General features: G+C 38.0%; 1 protein-coding gene across 1 annotated transcript; it reads right to left on the bottom strand.

Annotated features, from left to right (window-relative positions):
• Positions 1–1583: 1583 nt before the first annotated feature.
• Positions 1584–15691, bottom strand: LOC140506306 (band 4.1-like protein 5). The gene is made up of 5 exons (XM_072613360.1): positions 15522–15691; positions 10108–10182; positions 4521–4562; positions 3986–4116; positions 1584–1774 (listed from the first exon to the last, which is right to left on the bottom strand). The coding sequence occupies exons 1-5, from the start codon at positions 15567–15569 to the stop codon at positions 1705–1707; spliced, it is 366 nt and encodes a 121-aa protein (XP_072469461.1). The 5' UTR covers positions 15570–15691; the 3' UTR covers positions 1584–1704.
• Positions 15692–16381: the final 690 nt, after the last annotated feature.

Here is a 16381-nt window from a genome sequence, read left to right as displayed (position 1 = left end):
TTAACTGATTAAGGACTTGGGTTTTTTTGGCTCACATGCCAGCTTGAAGTGGGTTTTCTTCTTGAGTCTGCTCTGTACAGACAATTCAAAGTGCCAGGGAATTTTAGAAAAATATAACACTGACAAATTCTTACTAAAATGTCAGTTCATTCCTACACTTGCATTTCTTTCTAGGTAGGGCTTAGTAAATACAGCAGGTGCTCAAACAGTAATTCAGGAAATCATCAATATTCAATGATTTACAAAAGAAAGGCCTTTAATCCAAAATAGACCTCAAATTTCTAGTTCCCAGCCCACATCCCAGGATTGTTTTCAAAGTGGTCAAACTCGGATTTTATTTATCTTATTCTAAAATAAATCTAGATCCAAAAAGGGACATAGATGAGTTTGTGACATAATCATTTTCTCGAAGAGACAGCCATAATTCTCCTTATTTCCCTGAGTTTGAGACAGTGAGAGCTCACCATCAGATCTCCAAAAGCAGCAATTACGGGTAAAATAATCAGTAAACTGATTTGGTCTCTACTCCTGTCCTAGGGCTGTCGTGGCACCATTAGGGTGGAACCTGTGACTTTCTTTTACAATTCTTCCCTACATCTAGATAGTGTTGCTGTAACAGACAACAATAACAACAACAGTTTTAATTATTTGTTCTCTAGTATTATACAAAAAAAGATGAAGCAATTCACTATCTAGCCTCAAACTGAATGAAGTAGGACAGATGACATGATCAAAGTGGTAAACGGGTTAGATTGGAGTGGAGAAAAACACGTTTGTATTTCGTAACCTGAAAGTATTTCCAGATCCCTTCCCTCTTATACAAACTGCTTGTTAGAGAAATATGCTCCAATAAAACAATATTCACAAGAAATGTCTACACCAAGCTCTCCTGATAGGCACTAATCTGCTCAGCCACAGAAAACAACAATTTACACCAAGTATAAACCAAATATTGCTTATTGTCCTTTATGCTAAAATCTGTGTAGTTCTTGTGATGAAAGAGGGCTAAGTGGATTAGGAATTGTTCTACAGGTGTTTGCAAGTCTGCTACACCCCCCTAAACACAAAGTAGGATATTGGGTCAGGCAACTTGGTAGGAAAATAAGACAGTGAGGTGATTTGGGTAGCTTTCTATAGACTCTTCAACATTACATAGTAGGTGTCCTTCTGTCCTGTCTACCTACTGATGCCCCCAAGTTCCCGTCCCAGTTGCTTTAACTTTTCCAGTTATTTCAAAGAAAAGGTCAATGGCTCTAAAAAACATAAAAATTAAATGGGATACTTATAATGAAGAAAAGAAAGGAGAAAGCAGTAAGACTCAGAAAGTTTGCACAATATCAAAGCTCATTTGGGCTTTGTGAAGTCATGGTTACTCATCACAACCACTAGAGGGTGCACAAGTCCTTTTTTTCCTCCAGTAATTCCACACTTGGAGTACCATCAAGAACATTTCCCCATGGAAAATCTCAGAAGTTACAAAGCGAGAGAACCAAAGTCCCTGTGTGGGCAGACGCGTCTGTGATGGACCTTATTTTTGGTTTCTTTGGGGAAGCCAAGTCAGAATGGAGTTTCTGACTCCCTGGTGCCCACAAGAGAAAGCCGGGCTCCTTGGGTCCCAACACATTTTACATCCAGGGAGCAGTTCCAGGACGGTCTTGCGGGCAGGGCCAGGCATCCCAGTGACGGGAGTGGGTGAGCACATGCTCACAGCTCTGTCGTGAGCAAACATTTATGCTGCTTCCTCAAAGCTCCTTCAGTCAGGCTGGGGACAGAGCTGAAAAGAAAAGACAGAGTCCGTGAGAAGCAGATGTGGTTCATGGAGAAGCAGTGATTAGCCCTGCTTTGCCTTCAGGAGAAGGGCTTTCAGTGACCTAGATCATAGTAATGCCTTGTTTATTTGGTACAAAGCATTTGTGGATGTGTTGGTGGCAATGTTTCCAACATTAAGTACCCTTTCCAAATAAGGTATTTAAATAACAAGATTTATTTCAACCAAATTCTATGGACAATGCTTTTTTGAATATATCCTAAAGATCCCCATTTCCTTATCACTAAATATAACGTAAACTTCTCCTGATAACGTCGGGTCAATAATGCAAACACGTCATCGTACAGAACGCTGTGATGTCTCCTGAATGAAGTGGATTCCAAGCTGCTTCTTCTATTTTTTAAGTCCATTTCTGTTGTCTCTGGCTCTAGCTTTTAGTAGCGTCCCTGCTCTCACTACTTTGCTGCAGCTAATGTCGTACGGGCCTGGAAATCAGATAACCAAGCTAGTTAGCTATTTGTATAAAGAATAAAAGGATTAAAGAAACCTCCCAGGACCTCCTTCATAGCTGATTGTTTCTCTCTTACGACTGCTCAGAAGTCATTCTGGGTAACTTCCAGATTCCCAGACATGTTCTTGATCCCTAAAGATGCTAGACAGCACTAGTGTGATTGTTATTTGCTTGATTTTCCAGCCAAGGTCTCAGGCTCAGTTCATTACTGCTCTTCCCTTTCACAGTTCTCCCAAGGACTACATCCAGAAGAGATGGAGAAATTCCCCATTTACCACGTGAATCCCCTTGCACAGTACTCCTGACGCTCAAATGGGTCTTTCAGCAGAATTTTCCAAAGGGGCATATGTGAGCATACAAAATATTTAGGAAAGCCCAGAATTTACTTGCGCTTAGATAGACTGTGAAGAATATTAACAAAAATAAAATAAAAGTATTAGTGGTTTCTCTCAAGATTGTAATTTCTTGAGTTTTTTTCTCTGAAAGAACTAAGTGCTTGTGCTGACCAAAATTCTCTATACCAGAAGCATACATCCAAAGGGGAGCTAGACAATGCTCTGTCTCTACAAGCATCAGCATATTCAATGCATCTATTGAGTTACATTCAACAAAATCTTCCATATTCCCTAATGGAACAACAGAAAACTATATGGTTGCAAATTTCTCTCAATAGAGTCATAAGTGAAAAAGTGAAGGCCATTCATTCCAGATATGTCAAAACAATACTGGTTAATGTCCCAGCAAAGGCTAAAGAACAAGGACCTAAAATATGGAAAGCTATTTTAGGTATAATTCCTACCTTTGGTAAATAGCTTCACACAGTATCCATAGCCAGGACTTGGTCACATCAATCTCATTCAGCCTTACAATTTTTCTACATATGATATGCCCCTTCACACACATACATCTCAGCCCCCTAACCAAGAACTGGACCAATTATCTCATTCCCTTCCCCCACTTCCCCTAGCAAGAGATAAACCTTCCCCTCCCACACCCCAACCTGCCAATGGAAGGAGGAAGACAGACCAGCAATACCTGCTGCCATTGAGCAGTCACAGACTTACCCCCCTTCCCTTTAGCCCCACTAGATATAACAAGTCCACTATGAGCTGAACACTGACTCTTACATTCCCCACCTCTGCTGGAGATAACTCAGAGCCTCATTCCATTACAATACCAGAGGTACATTACAACATCCTCATGGTAGGGGACCATTTGCCCTGCCATTACTCCCCAAATCCTCTGGGCCTTGCCATTTGCTTGGCTACTTTCTTGGCCTAGATACTACCTGGCCTTTATATCCATCATGAACTGAACATAAACACAAACTCTTATTTATATGTGTCTCCCCCAGTTAGAATGTGAGGCCCTGGAGAACTAAGAACATCTCAGTTTTCTTATCTGTATGACTAGCATGTAGCACAGTGTTTGGCACAAACTAAGTGCTTTATTAATGTTTTTTATTCCATTCCAGCAGTTTCAATAGCTGTATATAAAAAAACTGCAAATGTGTTTCAAGTCAAGGCACCACAATCAAGTTTAAGATTTTTTCATAAACCCATAAAAACCTGTAGACTTAGCACTTGACACAGTGAGAAGTAAGCAGTTAAACAATAAATAGAGAAGTATTATGTCTGGTTGTACTCCAATGCACTCCCTCCCATTTTGAACAACTGTCTATGAAGAGTAATAGGAAAAGATCTCACGTGGTCACAGCATCAACTAGGAAGGGACCTGGCTGGGCCATCAAAGAGAGCACCTCTGGGTCATCACATTCCTCTTTCCTTTCCAGAGCCACTTCATTCCCTAAGATTCCATTGGAAAGAGTGCTGGTCTGCTGTAGGAAGACAAAACAAACTCAAAAAATTAGCATCAAAATGACCACAGCCAACAAATGCTACCCTACATGGTTGTCAATCACAGCCAAAGTTATCCTTGAGGAAAGAGTGGAAAGGGAGGTTAATAAGGTGAAAACAGGAAAAATATGTTCAAAATATGCTATAGGGCAAGGCCCCTTAAAGCAATAATACTTAACTACCTTGAATTTTCCATTCTCATCTGCCATTTCAGAGGTTTTTAGGGATTTCTCCCAGCACCTCTCATTATTTAAAGCACACAGAAATGTAAAAAAAAAAAAACTCAGGTTACCAAAGTCATTATAAAGCTTTGATCACAATGCTTAAGGTTTTTAGTTAATCCTAAGCTTATCTAGCACCCATAGCACAAGTATTAACAACTCACTGGCACAATCCACCGGGGTGTAACCGAGGATAAGGAAGACACCTAAAAGAACAGAAGGAAAACATTTTTTACTAAAGGCACTAAAAAATCTTTCTCTAGTATTAAATGAAGAATAGAATAAGAAAAAAATCTTTAAATTTAATAATTAAGTTTTTAAGGAAATGTTCCAAGGAGAGAATGAAATCCAAGATTGTTCCAAATAACACCCACTGCATGAGATATTGCCAGAAATGGAGCAGTTCCCAGTCAGTAAAAAAGTAGCAAGGCTTTCTAGTAACCTATAGAGACAATTATTAACCAGGAAGTTTTTCCTGGTACACAGCACAAAACTTTCTTTTCTATAATTTTAGCCTTCTGTAACTAATTTTGGTCTCCCTGGTAGAAGTAAGAAGAAGGACTTATAACAAGCACACATGAACAAAGCAAGGGGAATAGAGGAGAAAGCATATTTATATGGATAGTTTTCTAATTATGAATCATGGCTAAGGAAAATAATAAAGATCCTAAATACAGTTTATTTCAGTTTCAAGCAAACCTTTCTGTGTCTGAATTGGAGTATACCATTTCCCTTTAATGCCATTTCAACCTGTTCTAAAAGTGATGTCCAGTTTGTCATTTGGCATCTCTCTTTTGGCCTAGCACTGGAAAACATTTAAATACTTGAGCTGCTCTTGCTTCAGTTCTCTAAGTTCAGATACATTTTATTTAGAGAGGCTCCACTCTTCCCCACAGGGACCATTCATTCCAAACAATTCTACTTGCCACCAGCAAGCAGGTTTTGCTTTCCATATCTTTGTAAATCATGCCATTTTCCTCTCCTACCTCATCCATTTAGTCTCTTCTGATCATCTACAGAGGAGCTCTCCTTCCTCTGGATTCAATTGCTCTACATTTACTGTATATACTGTATTTGCTTATCCTGGTACTGGGGAGGACATGAGATATATATATATATATATATTATATTATGAAATATAGACCCTGTTGTCCTCTAGAAGTTAGAAACCTAACAGGGTAGTAAAGGTGAGCATATGAAGTATAATAAAAAAGATAGTAAATGATAACTGTATGAGATGTGTGGCTTAAATAATATGCTAAAAGAGCTCAAAAATGGAGAGATCACATCTGGCTTAGTTGTTTCAGGCTGACTATTTCAGTGGTGAAAATGATATGATGTTCTTTTTTTATGAAGTAGCCTTTTTTTATGATTTTACTTTTATTTTATTAAAATATTTTAAATTTATGGAATAAAACAAACATTTCCATAACAGTACAGTAAAAATGGTTACATGTGAAACTGCAAATCTACTATGCACAACTTGCTATTCCTTTCAAATATATAATATTTATAATACTAATAATATAAATTTATAATAGTCATAACATTTGCTCAGCCATTCTTAAAACAATGTCGCTATCACTATATACAATAGTCTCTTGGTTCTGCTTATTTCTCTCTCATTATTTAGTCCAAATCTTTCTACGTTTTTCTAAAATCATTGAGCTCATCATTTCTTAGGGTGTAGTATTCCATCACAATCCTATACCACAACTTGTACAGCCATTCCCCAGTTGACGGGCATCCCTGTAATTTCCAGTTCTTTGCCACTACAAAGAGAGCTGCAATAAATATTTTAGAAGATATAGGTTCTTTTTCTTTTTCCCCTAATTATCTTTGAAAATAGATCAAGTTGTGGTTTTGCTGGGTCAAAGGTAGTTTACTAATTCTTTGGGCATAATTTCAGATTTATCTCCACAATGGCTGGATCAGTTCACAATTCCATCAGCAATGGTTTAGTGTCCCAATTTTTCCACATCCTCTCCAATATTTGTTACTTTCCCCTTTTTATCATTTTATCCAACCTGGTAGTTGTAAAATGATACCTCAAGGTTGTTTTAATTTGCATTGCTCTAATCAATAATGATTTAGAGCATTTTTTCATATGACTATAAATTGTTTTGATTTCTTCACTGGAAAACTGCCTGTTCATGTTCTTTGACTATTAATCAATGGGGAATGACTCATATTCTTACAGATTTCATGAAGTTCTTTATATATTTTAGATATGAGACCTTTATCTGATGAACTGTCTATAAAAAATTTCCCCTAAATTTCTGCTTTCCTTCTGATCTTGGTTACATTTCTTTTGTACAAATACTTTTAAATTTAATGTAATCAAAATTATCCATTTTACTCCTAACTTTGTTCTTATCTCTTGTTTATTCATATATTGTTCACCAAACCATAAATCTGATAAGTATGTTCCGTGTTCTTTTAATATCTCTCTTTATATCTAAGTCATATATCCATTTCGACCTTACTTTGGTAATTGGTGAAGTAGCCATTTGTAAGCAGGTGTTCCAGATAGTATTTTTAGCAATGGTGGGATGCTCTTGCACTGAGCCTTAATGCCTAATCATAGGACTTCTCAGATTCTGGTATGGGCAGAGAAGATAATCTAGGAAACAAGTGCTAAACTGAGAAGAGGACACTAGATCTTACTTACTTTCAGCATTAGAGGCCTGTTTACTAGGGACCACGTCCTTGGGTCAATTCTCATTTCTCATCCTTGACCTCTCTGCTGCATCTGGCACGGCTGACCTTTGTTCAAAGTTTTTTTCTTGGATTCTATCACACTGTTTTCCTGCTCCTCCTAACATTTTTTTTCTAGTCTGTTCTTCTTCCTACCTGCCCCTAAATAAAGATAGCTTTCCCTCAGGGAACTCTTTTCAGCTGTCTTCTTTTCTCTTGACAGTCCTGGGCATCCATTCACATGATGTCAATAATTACTTGAATACAGTTGGTTCCCAAATCTTTACCTCCAGTCCTGATCTTTCTTTTACTTCCAGACTGCATTTCCATCTGCCTGTTAGACAGCTCCACTTGGATGTCCAGCTGTGATTCTGGAGTCAACATAAATCTAAAATCTCATCTTCCCTTGAAAAATCTGGCCCTAATATTAATTTCCTTATTTATATTAACAACATAATTTTCCCTATCACTCAGGTTCAGAACATAAGACTTGATATCCTACAAACTCTTCCTTATCCAAATCATCTATTCCAATTTTGTACAGCTCAAAATATAAAAAAGTGTTCCTTTACACAAATCCCCTATTTGTCTCTCTGGAATACCCACCCACTGCTCCTTAGTCTTTCTTCTTAGGAACAAGCAGAACAAATATAATCCCACACCCCATGCAAGTCTTTGGAGTAACTGAGGACTACCCTCATGCCCCTCCTCCTTCCCACATCTTTTCTTGGCCACACTGAACATTCTCAGTTCCTCCAAGTGATCCTTACATGGGAACGATCTTAAAGTCCTTCAGCCCAACCCTGGGCAATGTTCTTTCTAAAATGAGGCCCACTTTTTTATTATCACCATCATCATCATGGCTGAGGTTCCCTTCGGCTCTCAGCTGGAAAACAGCAATAGACTTCTAATAGGTCACCCTGACTCCAGTCTTTCTCTTACTCTGCTCTAACCCACAGGCTGCTGCCCACTCTACACACATGCAAAAACCATAAGTGACTCCCTTTTGTCTGTGCAATAAAGTGTGAGCTGTGTAGCCCAGCTTTCAAGGTCTTTCATAGTCTGGACCTAACCTCTCCATCTGTCCTGATTTTTCCATTCTTCCCTTCCTTCTCTGCTCCAGCTAGAACAAATTACTGAAATACCCTCAACCTTCCTATTACCGTGCTTTTGCTTAAGCATTTCTTCCAACTGGAATGCCTCAGATTGCCCAATACTGGCTTTCCCCCCCAATTAAAAATGTTTTTCTCATTTATGTGCGCTCTCTATCTCCTCCCATACACCCTACTGGGGCGAAAGAAGGGGGAGTCCTTACAACAAATATGCATAATGAAGCAAAACAAACCCTCATATAGGCCATGTTTAAAAACACGTGTCTCATTCTGAATATCTGTTGTTTATAATCATTTCAGTCATGTTCAACTTTCCGTGATCCCACCTGGGGTTTTCTTGGAAAAGATCCTGGAGTGGTTTGTAATTTTCTTCTCTAGCTCATTTTATAGATGAAGAAGTGAGGCAAAGAGGGCTAGGTGACTTGCCCAGGATCACACAGCTAGAAAGTATCTGAGGCCAAACATGAATTCACAAAAATAAATCTTCCTGAGTCTTGCACTCTAACCACTGTGCCTCCCAGCAGCCCAATATTTGCTTATATTATTCTGAATATTCAGCTCATCCCTTCTCTGTCAGGAGAGGGGAAGTATCTTCATCATTGGGCCTCTGTAATATCAGTTGATGATTGCACTGATCAGAGTTCTTAAAGTCTTTCAAAAATGTTCATTTTTATAATATTGTTAAAGTATAAACTGTTCTCCTGGTTTGGCCCTCCTCAGCACTACTGGTTCAATTCTTTCCAATCCATGAAACCTTCCCTAATCCCCCAGTCAGATGGAATCTCTCTCCTCCTAACTCCCACTCAACAGTGGCACTCTGACGCTCTTTTCGTTGTAGTTTTATGGCTGTACTTCCCCCTGCTGGACTGCATTAGCATATGAATCACATCTCACACTTTTTAGTGGAGAGAATAGTGTCCTACAAATAGTAGGTAATCAATTAAAATGTGTTTTATAAACCTGACATTTTGTTTTATCTATACTGGATCTATACTGATCCATATCTATTACCTTAGAAATGTAAAGTTTCATATACAAATTGATTTTCAAATTTTGTATCAGATGGTACTTTTCTTTTGTTCCACACCAGATCTCCTGCCATCCCTTTAAGAAGATGGGATTATTAACTAGTAACTTATGACATGACTTAAGACTATATGTTGAAAACTTTCCAGTTGACCTCAAATTGATATTGTTTCCAATTAGGAGGAAAAACACCCTAAGAAATAGGGCTGTCCAAAAGTGGAATACGCTGCCATGGAAGGTAGTAGGCCCCCTGTCTCTGAAGGTCTTAAAGAAGAGGCTTTTCACCTAGCCAGGGCTGCCACAGAATTCTGTGATTTGGTTCGGTCTGATGGCCCATGTGAATATCTCAGAGGCACCCTTATATCTTGACCTGTCAACATTAGATCTATTTTCCATAGCATTTACTGCTGATAAAAACATCTTACATTTATATAAAGTTTTATCTATGAGGTAGTCCCATTATTAGTCCTATATTACATTAGGAAACATGTAAGTTTCTAAGTTAAGCTTCTAAGAGGTTAAGTGACTTGTTCATAGTTATATGATTAGTATATGGCAGTCTTACTTGAACTCCAAGTACAGGGATCTTTCCACTCTTTTATGAGTCAGTAAAACTCATTGCACACTCCAACTCATCACATGTAACTCTAGGAAGTTTTCTGTTTGCCTTATTTTCTCATCTAGAGCATAAGCTACTGGAGGACAGGGTCCATATTTTACATTTTTCTGTACTGTCTACAGCACTCCTACAGAGATACTTAGATGCAATAGTAGGAACTCAAAAAAATTTGACTGACTGGCACGTTTGACTAGATTTTTTTTTCCTGGGAAATAGCTAACAAGAAAAGCTAGCATTGTTCATTAAATAGACACCCTCTCCCCCACCTTCTGTATGACTTTTGTGAACCATAGTTACCGGAGGTACAGCAGCTAAATCAATCAGATTCTCTGTTAAGGATGAGAGCAGGGCATCCAATTCATCAGTGGCAGTCTATGAAAGAAAAAATAATTATTATAAACAAATTTACTTCCTAATTTCCTCCTCAATTCATTATTATTACTCGGGTAGTTTGGGTTAATCCTATTAAGGAAATATGACCATTCTTAAATTATGCTGGGTTGTTTTGCTTTTTTAGGGGTGGGAAGCTACTTTTGTTATACTTGGAGAGCAGGGCAAATCTAGACTACACCTAGAACTTAAACAAGATGACAAAATCTTCATTAACTTCTCAAACCAGCTCTTGTGACTTGGAATACTACACTTGGTGTTTCACCCCTTGGACACAAGGGAACAGGAATCAGGATGGGAGGTAGTGGGTCAGAAAAGAGTACTAAAAGCTACTGATCAAAACTACAATGTGAACCAGTGGTTTTAGTACAAAAATGTCCTGGTTTGTAAAACCATACCGGATACTTATTCCACGCATCTTCATGATCCCACTCTCTTTAGGTACCCATAGAGGAGACAACACTATCCTATGAACTACAGAAATAATATTCTGACCAAAAGAAGACACAGAAGTCCAAATCTAAGGATGTAAGAACCAAAATTTGGGAGTAGAGGACTGGCCATGAAAAGTCTTTGAAGTGTTACAACTTCTCTCTTCCAGAAAGCCTTGGGTACAGTTTACTGATTTCTTTGACTCTTCCTTTTGTTTTATTTCTTAACTGGCAAAAAAGTGAGCTTTTCTGTGTTAGTTCAATTTTTGCATACAAACCTAGAGATTATAGCAACCATTTTTAAAATTGAAGCATTGACTACAGAATGACTTGGGCAACTCAGAGTCCACTCCTGTTTCTAGTTTGTTTCTGTAAATTTGCTAGAAATGTTGTATAAGAACAAAGGATAAATGTAGAAATTGGTATGTATTAAGTTATTTGTAGAATTCAGCTGAATACAGCATACTGACATTCAGGCTCTGGGTTCAGTACTGTTTGAATTCACATGAAATGCATTATTATTCTATGAAGATAAAAGCAGAAAAGGAGATGGAAGATACTCAGAATCACAAATTTGAGATACTATATATGATAAATTAACACTTAGTTCTCTACTGTACTTTGCCCAATGACCAGCAAGTCAAAACACTGCTAGAAGAATGGAATCCTATCACTACTGGAATCCTTATTATAATGGAACCTGAAGATAAAAAGAACTTGCATTTAAATGGAAGAATTAATCAACAAACACTTATTAAACACCTACTATATGCCAGGTACCACACTAGATACTGGGGATATAGACAAAAATGGAATAATACCTGTCCTCAAGGAGTTTAATTCTGTTGGTGGAAGCAAATGTGGTTTTACACACATGCACTTAATAAATGCTTGTTGATTGACACAAAACAAATAAGGAAATTGGGGGGGAGGCCCCACAAACAGCTGGGGCCAGGAATCAAATAAGACCTCATATAGGAGGTGGTATGAGCCAAGTTTTGAGGGAAACTGGATTATAAGAATAGGAGGTGAGGAAGGAATGCATTTCATTTTGAAGACAAAAGTTTTGGGACTTTAATTATTTTCGATTATTAATTGTCACAGCCTGGGAAGAGCTCTTACTCCCTCCACAAGATAGTAAGTATGATGCTCAAGGCCACAGACCAAGTCCAGTTCTTAAGTACCTTCTTTACCATCTCCACCAAAAGGAAAGCTCCAACTAATTTTTAGTCACTTCATTAGTAACTTTGCCCCTCCAATTCATCTTTCATACGATCAGTAAATAACTTGCTTGTGTTCTTATGTATATATCTAATCTTGGCACTCTTCAAATATCTTAGGAGTTCCAAATTTCCTACAGAGTTCAAATTCCTCTTTCTGGGTTTCTTTCCTCCACCACTGTCCCCCTCTCCCTGTCCCACCGCAGCACCCCCTGCCCAACCCCAGTCTTCGGCAATTTGCTGCCTTCTACTTTTATAACCTCACATCACATACTTCCCAGATAATTCTTAAAGTCTCTTTCAGTTCTAAATCTATTATCCTATAATCCTTGCCAAGTAGAGAGCTTTGCAAGGGCAAGGGCAACATCAATTTAGAATATAAACTGATTTATAAAATCATACAGAGGAGAATAGAGTTCCTCTGGAGCAAGAACTACCGTTTCTGTGTCTCCAGGGTTACATATTGGAGGCACTTCAATGTTTATTGAACACTGAATAAATGAATGAGTGTTTGGAGATTATGAGAAATGCTGCCTCCTGAAACAGCAAGAAGCAGTGGGAAAACAGTTTACAGAAAGTTTGACAAAAAATCAAGTTAAGTAAGATGATCCTGGGAGCACTTAAGAATGAAACTGGAAGGACAACAAATATAACACAGAAAAGCATTGAAGCATTATTTCTATACCAAACTATCTTCTGCATCTATGAAAGTGGAAACTTCATATTTCAACTTATTTATAAATAAGCACCATCCTAGTATGCTACATAAATAAACAGAAAGAGCAGTAAACAAAAGCCAGACAAAACACACCCATCTGTATATACTGGGAGCCCTCTCTTGGGGGTCTTTAAATCAAAGCTGGATGACTACTTGTTTAGTACGTTACAGAGAAGAAGTGAGGCACAGGTTGTACTAGATGGTCTGTGATTCCTTCCAACTCTTTTTGGTTTCTGAGTTCTGATCAGTAAGGTATTTTTAAATATTAACTGACTCAATAAAACCTTGAAGAAAAAGATTTGCACACATACTCCTTAAGGATTCTTTAAAGGAAGCATGAAAAAGAAACAGGGTTTATAAATTATATTCTATAGCAGACAGTTTTATAGTCATGTAATTGGCTGAGAGGGGCAGAGAATACAAGATCCCACTAGGTTTATAAATTGTTGTTTATAAAAAAGAATTTGATACAGGGGAAGTATGTCACATTAAAACATCTCTCTTCCAGCAAAATCACTCCCTCACCTGTTAAAATCATGTCAGATTCCATGAAAGCCAAAAGAGAAAACTTTGTTTGATGACCTTCTAATTATTAATATTAAGTAAAACACAAAAACAGGGAAAACTTTGGTTACCAAAGGTATTTTCATGTCATGAATGATATCCGCTACAGAATCAAAACAGAAAAGGGACTTCCTAGAGACAGTGAGGTCCACTAATGTTCCTATTTATAGAAGCTACATTGATTGCACCAGGCCCTAAACATTGTGAAACATCCTGAGATCAATAATCACCTAGAAGAGATTAGCCTATCTACATAGGAAAAAAAAAAACCAAGTAGTTGAAGAATTCCTATGACCCATAGTCTGATATGGTGTTGGAGATGTGTTATGTGTATGTGTATATACGTGTGTATATGTGTACACACATGTGTATATATATATATCTATATCTGGAGCTAAAAATGTTCTTTACAATAATGTTAAACACACAAACAGGCAGAGGGGGCTGAATCTGGCCCCCAGGCTGTAGTTTGATGACATAAATATATATACATATACATGTATATATATGTATGTATTTGTGTGTACACACACACACACACACACACACACACTTTTAGCTCCAGCTATAGAAAAACAGGCAGAAAGCTGAATTTGGCCTTCAGGCCATAGTTTGATAAACACTGGTATAGCCTATAGTGCTGATTCAGTGATGCATATATCTTGGACAGATGCTGACCACTGACAATGAACTGAAACCAGCCTGGGAAATTAACAGTGCTTTTGATGAACACAAACTTCTCCCTGAAACAAAAACACTGAACTTTTCAACACTAACATTGATCCAGTTATGCTATGTAATAGAAACATAAAATGTCACAATCTGAAGAATCAAAATCATGGGTTATTCAGAAGTCTGGTAAAGATGAGCAGGTTGCAGCACATTACCAACAAAAAATTTCACACTCTTGTGTGAAATTGGCCTTAAAGATATCATGAGTACCGTCACTGAGCAAGATGACCAATGAAATAACCAATGGATCGGACTGCTCGGGTGCTATACTCAGACCCACATAATGGCAGAAGGCTAAGAAGATACCTTGTACAACTAGCAGACTCCAGTGCAGCACTTAAGGGAGTCCACTGACAAGAGTAGCACAGAATAAGAAGGAATGGATGTGCTCAAATCTGAAGTATTTGAGTAAGTACTTACATCAAAGAAATCAAAGATCCATCAAAATACTGGAGCACAATTGGGTATTTCATTTCTATATAATTTCTATAATCTCCAGTTGAGAAGGAATCCCTCTTTTTATCTAAAGTTTTTACCTTTCCCAGCACTTATTTGCAAAGCAATACATAGTGATTATAAGAATTGTCTTTTGGTACTAGAGTTTGAAATTATAATTTACATATAATATATATATAATCAGTCAACAAGCATTTATTAAGTATAGCATATGTGCCAGACACTGTGCTAAGCACTGGGGAGACAAAGAAAGGCAAAAAACACTTGTTGCTCTCCAGGACCTCAGACCTCTGATGACATGATGGTCTCTTAGGAATTCCTTTGGGGCCTCCACTATTCATTCAGTTAGCAAGCACTTATTTAGTACTTATTATATATTTTAACAAAAGAAGATATGAGTTCAAATAGGAAATCCGGTAACCAAAACCTCAAAGAGGTTCTGAAGAACTGAAAAATTGAAGAAACTACTAGGACAGAAGGACTCTGGGGAATCTACAGATGATATACTCTGAAAACACTCTCAGTGGTTATACAGATGATCAGAAGTATTCTACATAGAGTCCCAAGGTAAATGAAGTCTTAATAAAAATCTTTGAAATTTCATCTTAGTAATTCAATTTTATATTCCAGGTTTTAGAGAACCTGAAATTTGGGTCATGGACCCTTGCAGAAATCCGGTAAATAATGTTTTTGAACTTACAAAGGAAACCAATTATGTTAAAATAGAAATACCAGTATATTAAAAAGAATGTCCCCATTCAGCTGCTTCTCAGTTGTGTCTAACTCTTTGTGACCCCATCTCTCGGCAAAGATATTGCACTGGTTTGCCATTTCCTCCTTCAGGTCATTTTACAGCTGAGGAAACTGAGGCAAATAGGGTTAAGTGACTCGCCTAGGGTCAGACAGCTAGCAAGTGTCTGAGTCAGATTTGAATTCAGGAAGAGGAGTTTTCCTGACTCTAGGTCAAGCATTCCATCTTCTGTACCTAGCAGCCCATTAAAAAGAAATAGAATCTCAAATGCCAGGTTAAAATATCTTGGCATAACAGGAACGACGCTGGTCTAAAAATTCTAAGATCAGAATTTTAGATTTGCTGTAAGTCACCTACTCTCTCTGTGCCTCAGTTTGCACATCTGCCAAAGGAGAGGTTCTTCCAGCTTTAAAATGTGATACATTTTGGGTCCAGGAATATTCTCTTACCTTCAGAACAGCATTCTCTTCCACAGCACTCGGATGTATGGGAATCATTGTGTTTTCTGGACTGAGATTTTTGTTGTCTTCTTTTAATACACTGCTAGGAAAGAAAAAGGGAAAGGTCTTTACTGTGCCACAAAGGTCCTGAAGCCAAGAGCAGTGTCTCAGCCCGCTTTACACATGAGGTGAAACAGAAATCAGTGGTGCAGCAGAAGGGTGATTAAATGGACTGGAACCAGTTGGTACAAAAGGCCACCCTCCTCCCACTGGTACTGCAGCTAGGAGTGCCTGTAGATCCTAGCCCAGTCTTCTCTAAAGAAGCCTGCAGGGGCTACCAATCCCATGAAGATTATCCCGAGGGATGATCTTAAAGCAATGGATAGTGCTAAAAAGAGGTCACCTGAAGCAAGAGTGCCTTATTGACAATTTTAACCCTGCCCCCAAAGCTAAATTCAACTAGGTACTGGCAACCTAAGCTAGAAGTCACCCCTGCATTACCATAAGCATGTCCCCTGAACCATCCACATTTCCCAATGCCCTCTCTGTCAGGTTCCATATTTAATTTTCTTTGCAACCTTGAAAGCCATTTCTTTGAGCCCACTCTGGTTTTGCTTCTGATTCCCACGTAATGAAGCTACTGATTTCTTCAAAGCCAAATTAGAAGATCTGAGGGATTCTGGTGACTTTTCAAAAGGAAACCTGGGAATGATTAAACAAGTTGTAGCATGTTGACTGTATGCTATAAAAAATATGACTATGTTATAAAGAAATGATGGCGGAGGATTTAAAAAAAAACAACCTAGAAAGACTTACATGATACAGAGTGAAGTAAGCAGAACCAGGAGAACATTATACGCAGTGACAAC

This window comes from Notamacropus eugenii, chromosome 5, assembly GCF_028372415.1.
Source record: "Notamacropus eugenii isolate mMacEug1 chromosome 5, mMacEug1.pri_v2, whole genome shotgun sequence".
NCBI classification, from domain to species: domain Eukaryota; kingdom Metazoa; phylum Chordata; class Mammalia; order Diprotodontia; family Macropodidae; genus Notamacropus; species Notamacropus eugenii.
Note: the sequence above shows the minus strand (reverse complement) of the source record. Positions and strands in the feature narration are given on the sequence as shown.